General features: G+C 49.4%; 1 protein-coding gene across 1 annotated transcript; it reads left to right on the forward strand.

The window, feature by feature from the left end:
* Positions 1-4: 4 nt before the first annotated feature.
* LOC125528375 (serine/threonine-protein kinase PCRK1-like) lies at positions 5-3,988 on the forward strand (the record flags this gene model as incomplete). Its single annotated transcript, XM_048692858.1, has 4 exons — positions 5-103; positions 1,715-1,975; positions 2,836-2,958; positions 3,337-3,988. Coding segments are annotated over 4 exons (918 nt in total), but the record flags the coding sequence as incomplete, so codon positions are not given.
* Positions 3,989-5,999: the final 2,011 nt, after the last annotated feature.

A 5,999-nucleotide genomic window follows, 5' to 3' on the forward strand; every position in this document is an offset into this window, starting at 1 on the left:
GGGCGGCTTCGGCGGCGTCTACAAGGGCTTCGTCCGCCCGCTCGACCCCCGGGCCGACCGCATCGCCGTCGCCGTCAAGCGCCTCAACACGCGCGGCCTCCAGGTACGCACGCACGTTCCCTCTACCATCCACCCATGCCGCCATGGCGCCATCTACGAGCGAATTGCGTAGTTTCCTATTCTGCTCTGCTCCCCGCGTGATTCAGTATCCAATTATTTACGCACACCCAGTTTCGTCAGAGTTTTGGGGGGATCAGAATGTGACTAAATAAATCTAAAGAAATTTGCTCCGGACAAAGAAGCATCCCACTTATTTTGAGAATTTGCTTCCGATCAAAATTAGTTTTTTGAGAATTTGCTCAAAAAATTTCATCTTGGCACCGCTCAATGGCCGATGTCCTATTGGGGACGACCAGAAAATGTAGGCAGAGAGCTTCCAGTGAACTCGGCCACTTTTTCAACCCAAAAATTTGTATTTATGTGCACGCGTAGTGTGTGCTCTTGCCAAATTTGACCAAGTGTTCCACCATGCGCACTGAGTCGCCGACTAGAAGTGCAAGGGATTATTAACAGATTCATGGAAAATCTGTTGAAGTGTGGTTGATCCATAGAAAGCAAAGGCACATTAGTCCTTTTTGAGCTGGCAGGGAAAGGAGGAGGCATTTCTGGGTTGCAAAGTCTTGAAATTGGTCTCTTTGACTACTATACTCGGAGGTTAGAGCTTATCTGCAATTTGTAGAAAGTTTGTTAGGAAAAGGCGAAAAAGGGAGGGGAAATGCAGGACTTTCAAGGATCAGATATTGACTATTATAGTCTAGGTTGATTTTGCAATTGGGGTGTAGCGGCCAGATTTACTAAATTTTATCAAAGAGTACTTCAATCATTTTGGAGCAGTTCAGCTCCTGGGGAACACATTGCTATGATTGAGTATATGATTAATGAGAACATACGCATGCTAGTATTTTATCCATCAAAAACCAAATGCTAACAAATGGTAGGATATAATATTTATCCTAACATTCTGGCATCTTGAACCCTGATATAATATTTTGTTTCAAATATATAGAAAAGTATACTACTAATGCTGAGTTGAATAAACATTACAAGTAAACGGTGCCCCACTTTGTGTGGCACGCAGGAGAAATATGGAGCCCGGAAAAGGATGTATACCAACCTTGCATGTACGTTCAGCATTGCGGTATCCAATTTGCCCAATCAAAGGAGACAAACGGCCATAATGAAGTGTTCTTGAGGGCAAACCATTACGCTAATGTTGCTGTTCTTAGTTGACTACTATTCACTTTGAGACCAAATCCTGGTTCATGTACCTAGAAAAGAAAGGTCAGCTAGAAACCTAGAGTTTTCAATTCTTCGTGCCTATTTATCCATTGCTTACTTACGAATAATCTGCTAGCAGCATAAGACTTCGTCCGGCACCTTATTCTTATGTTTGCGTATTCAAATTTGATATTCTTCTACTGACTGAGCTACTGCTTCTTCCTTGACCGGTTGAAAAAGGGAATTTTTGCAAGGCACAAATTCGAATTGCTTAGTTTTCGATGTTTACTTCGCGTTGTAAGACTAGACTACTATTTAATGTTAGCGCCATGACATTTTCTTAATTGCTCGTCAAATGAGCAGTCAGTTTTCAATGTTTTTATATATCAATATTTTTCAGTTCCTAATAGTTTCTACATATTTTTTGTCCTGCCAGGGACATAAGCAGTGGTTGGCAGAAGTACAGTTCCTTGGAGTTCTTGAGCACCCAAATCTTGTAAAGCTTCTTGGGTATTGTGCCGTTGATGGTGAAAGGGGAGCCCAAAGATTGCTGGTCTATGAGTACATGCCCAACAAGAGCCTGGAAGATCACTTGTTCAGCCGAACCCATCCTGCTCTCTCGTGGAACAGAAGGCTTCAGATTATCTTGGGTGCCGCTGAAGGATTGGCTTACCTCCATGAAGGGCTGGAACTTCAGGTATACTTCAGACATCATTGTTCACAATTAAAAAAACACATCATTGTTCAGCTGTTTGATAGTTCCTTCCAAAATTTCATTTACCATCTTGCAAAGAAATCCCCTTGGTAATTTTTGTGAGTGTCGCAACCCAACCGCAAGGCTGCACCAGTGGTGCCAAACAAAATCAAGGCAGCATCATCTTCAGAATCTGCCGTTTTCTTAGTATTCAGCCTTCAGAAATGGGTTGCTGTGCTGTCTAGTGTTTGAGCCGTGCATCCATGTATGATCTATAGCAAGAGATGATGGTAGGGGGTCAACGACACGCACTAGAATTTGCACCACCACGGGGGTGTGAGATTCCTGAAGTTCAGTCAAGGACCACAAAATCCTGAAGTTGAATAGGCTAAGAAAGCATGCTAGGAGAAGTCATGTTCAGTACCCCACCACTACGTGCCTGTGAGATTCCAGGCAGCCAACTTTGTTGGAACTTTCTGAAAGCGCAGTTCAACATTCGTCGGTGCTTCGACACGCAGCCAACGTATCCGATTTCCACTTGGTTTCTCCTAGCGGGGCTGTTGCATCAAGCGTTGTGGGTCTACTGAAGCATAAAGTAGTTAGTCAAGACTTCATATGGTTGGTGAGTATTGAGACATATCAGCTGTCAAGGGAAGGCTAGTAGTGATCATGACTTCAATTTTCTCAGGCCCTTCGTTAGTGTTCTTCAAGGTTTGTTTGGAACATTAGAAAAAGGGAAATCGCGCATCCACGACGGTTTCTCTAGGCTTGTAGTAGTATGCAGTACAGAATTATGTTCTTATATAGTAGTATCAGTTCTTTTTCATATTTATTATCTAATCTGAACTCCTCTGTTTTGCTAGGTGATCTATCGGGACTTCAAAGCGTCGAACGTGCTGCTGGACAAGGACTTCCAAGCAAAGCTATCAGACTTCGGGCTCGCGAGGGAGGGGCCAACAGAAGGGAACACTCACGTCTCAACTGCGGTACGTCGCAATCCTTCTGACCCGGATAGTATGAGAAAATCTCAAGTTTTACACAACCACATTTTGCATCAACCATCTGGCATTTCACTAAGATTCAGCTGGTCCACGGCTGCCATTAAGTGTTGCTGACCCGTGGTGGCACTTGCTCCCACGCATGTTGTTTGTTTGATGTGTACCTGATGACAAGCTTGTGCTCCCTTTGTCAATGGCGCCTCCCTTTTCTTCTGCATTTGACTCTCAATTTCTGAAATGGTTGCATCAACATTGTGTCAGCATGACATAGAACACACGTATTATTACGTCAAGCTTACAACTGCCAGCTGATATATGGCATGATTTTTTTTCTCCCCTAAACATTTTCTTTCATGTGGTGTTCAGGCTGTGGGGACGCACGGGTACGCGGCGCCGGAATACATCGAGAAGGGGCACCTGACGGCGAAGAGCGACGTGTGGGGCTTCGGGGTGGTGCTGTACGAGCTCCTGACGGGGCGGCGGTCCCTGGACAGGAACCGGCCGCAGGGGGAGCAGAAGCTGATCGAGTGGGTGGTCCAGTTCCCGCCGGACAGCCGCAACTTCCGCATGATCATGGACCCCAAGCTGCGCGGCGAGTACTCCTCCAAGGCGGCCCGGGAGATCGCCAAGCTCGCCCAGAGCTGCCTCCTCAAGAACCCCAAGGAGCGGCCCGCCATGAGCGAGATCGTCGAGGTGCTCAGGCGAGCCGTGCAGACCGAGGTGGCCTCTGTGCCAGTGGACAAGGCACCCATCGCCGGCAACGGGAAGAGGGTCAACGTGGCGCCGCCGTCGAGGAGGTGACTGATGTGCTGTCAAGGAGAGTTCCTTGTCCCTCCTTTTAGGCGAGGTTTGCGTATGGTATAGCTATGCGAACATGAGTTTAGATGATATGGGTTGTTGGATTCTTGATAGTGTTTTCTTTTCCCCCTTCTTTGGAGGCTCATTTGAGTGAAGAATCAGTTACTGTGGAATGCAAATTAACCAGCCAATACTACTTGAGTGGGAGTGGCAACCGTTACCTGTTGCTGTTGGAGGACTCAATGCAGCTCATATACTGTACCTGGATATCCCACTCTGAAGGTATGGAAAACTCCAATGCGTCCGTCCTTCCCGCGTCCAAAGTGGCCACTTCTCGCAGCGTCTTCTTCCTCACGTCGATGGCGAGGATCCATGCTCTGCGGCTCTCGGCCATTCCGTTGCCGGCATTTTCTTCGTGAAATTTCAGGTCAGGGTTCCTTTCAGCCCTGACCATGATGTAAACGACATCTTCTTCGTGTAGGCTGATCGCGGATTGGCTTCTTCCATTGAGCTTCCCCATGTCATGGAGATGAGAGGACAACTCCGGGTGGCTCATCCCCACCGGCACCTTGAAAATGTTGAGCCCGCAGTCCTTGCGCCATTGCTGACAGGGATCAGCCTTCTCCCATGCCGTGGATTTCCAACATTTGGTAACCAAGGCGGTGGTGCTGGTGAGGCCCTGGCCCTTTAACTTGAATCGCATCTCGAAGAACTTGATGCGGCCTTGCACGATGGCGACGTCCCACCCCCAGACGTCCTCTGACCTGCCCTTGCGCTCGGCTTGTGGCAGCGGGATGTGGCCAAGCACGGCGCCGTTGGCATCGTCCAGCCCGAGCAGGGCGCAGGTCAGGATGCCCTTGCGCAGGTCGGCCCAGGCCATGGAGCCGCGTTCGCCTCCGATCGCGAGCACCTTGCTCGGGCGGAAGTAACAGAACCTCTCTCGCTCGTCGACGTGCATCCACCTGCCAGTCCACGTCCAGGTCCTCGAGTCGAACAGCGAGAGGCTGAAGAACAGCTCACACTCACCTTTGGCACCTGCCATCACATGGAGCGCGGCGACGAGGAAGTCATCTCCGACGCGCCCGTCTTCGCGTAAGCGCAGGATACCGGCGGACTCGAGGGGACGGGGGTCGGGGAGCAGGCGGAGCGTCGATGTGGCGCCGGCGGCCTGGTAGACGAAGTACTCGAGGTGCTTGTCGCCGCGGACCTCGCGGGTGACGCTGAGGAGGACCGCCGGGAGGTACGCGTAGGCGGTGGTGGCGTTGGTGCGGGCGTCGACGTAGCCCCGGACGTCGAGGAGGATCGACTCGGGAGGCGTGTCCTGGCCGTCGTTCTCGAGGTGGATAGGCGGCCCGCCGTCCTCCTCCCTCCATAGTCCGTGGAGTTCTCGCACTCATCGTCGACGTCCTCAGTGAGTTCTCGAACTCCGTGGACGGTGAGCGAATAGATCAACTACTAAGTAGACTGTACGTGCGTTGCCACGGGCCAAGAAACGGATTTGTAAGTAATGTTTATTTTTTGATAAAGGGTGGATTTAATTAACTCAAAATGGAGCATCAAGAAGATACAAACATGATGAGCACATATCCGGCCTCTGCATAGTTAGGATGCACACAGCCAACACCAACACACGCATACAAAAACATACCTGCAAATAGCAAAGTCATATAAGACCAAAGCTATGCATGTAGGCGAGGAAAAAAACTCCAAAGCGATCAGATCCTGAATCGACAAACTATAACAATAACCATATCTGCACCGACCATGTCATGACATCACTTGGACGACGAGGTTCTTCAACAATAACGCCTTCAAGAAGGGAGCGACACTCAAGTGCCACCGTCACCGGATCCAGCCACCCAAGGCTACAATCTAGGTTTTCACCCTGAAGAATCAGTCCGAGCATTCTGAACAATGCCTTCAAGGTAACGACGTAAAAACATCGCCATTGCCAGGTATACCCAACTCGGGTCAGATCTAGGCTTTCACCCCAGAGCTCAAGACCGGGTGCTCAAGTAGTACCACCATCAAAGTCATTCATGTGTTGTCGCCATCACTTTTCCACAATCCCAGCAGCTACATGTGATATGACCACCGCCGCCGCACAACCATCCCTTTGCATCAAGACTTCGTCCATAGTTTGCATCTCGCCGCCGAAGTCAACCACCAGATCTACGGAGACAAAACTCTTAGAATCTTTTGATGGTGACCGCAATCGGCAGGCAGGACAG

The sequence above is a fragment of the Triticum urartu genome, unplaced genomic scaffold (genome assembly GCF_003073215.2).
Source record: "Triticum urartu cultivar G1812 unplaced genomic scaffold, Tu2.1 TuUngrouped_contig_4826, whole genome shotgun sequence".
NCBI lineage: Eukaryota > Viridiplantae > Streptophyta > Magnoliopsida > Poales > Poaceae > Triticum > Triticum urartu.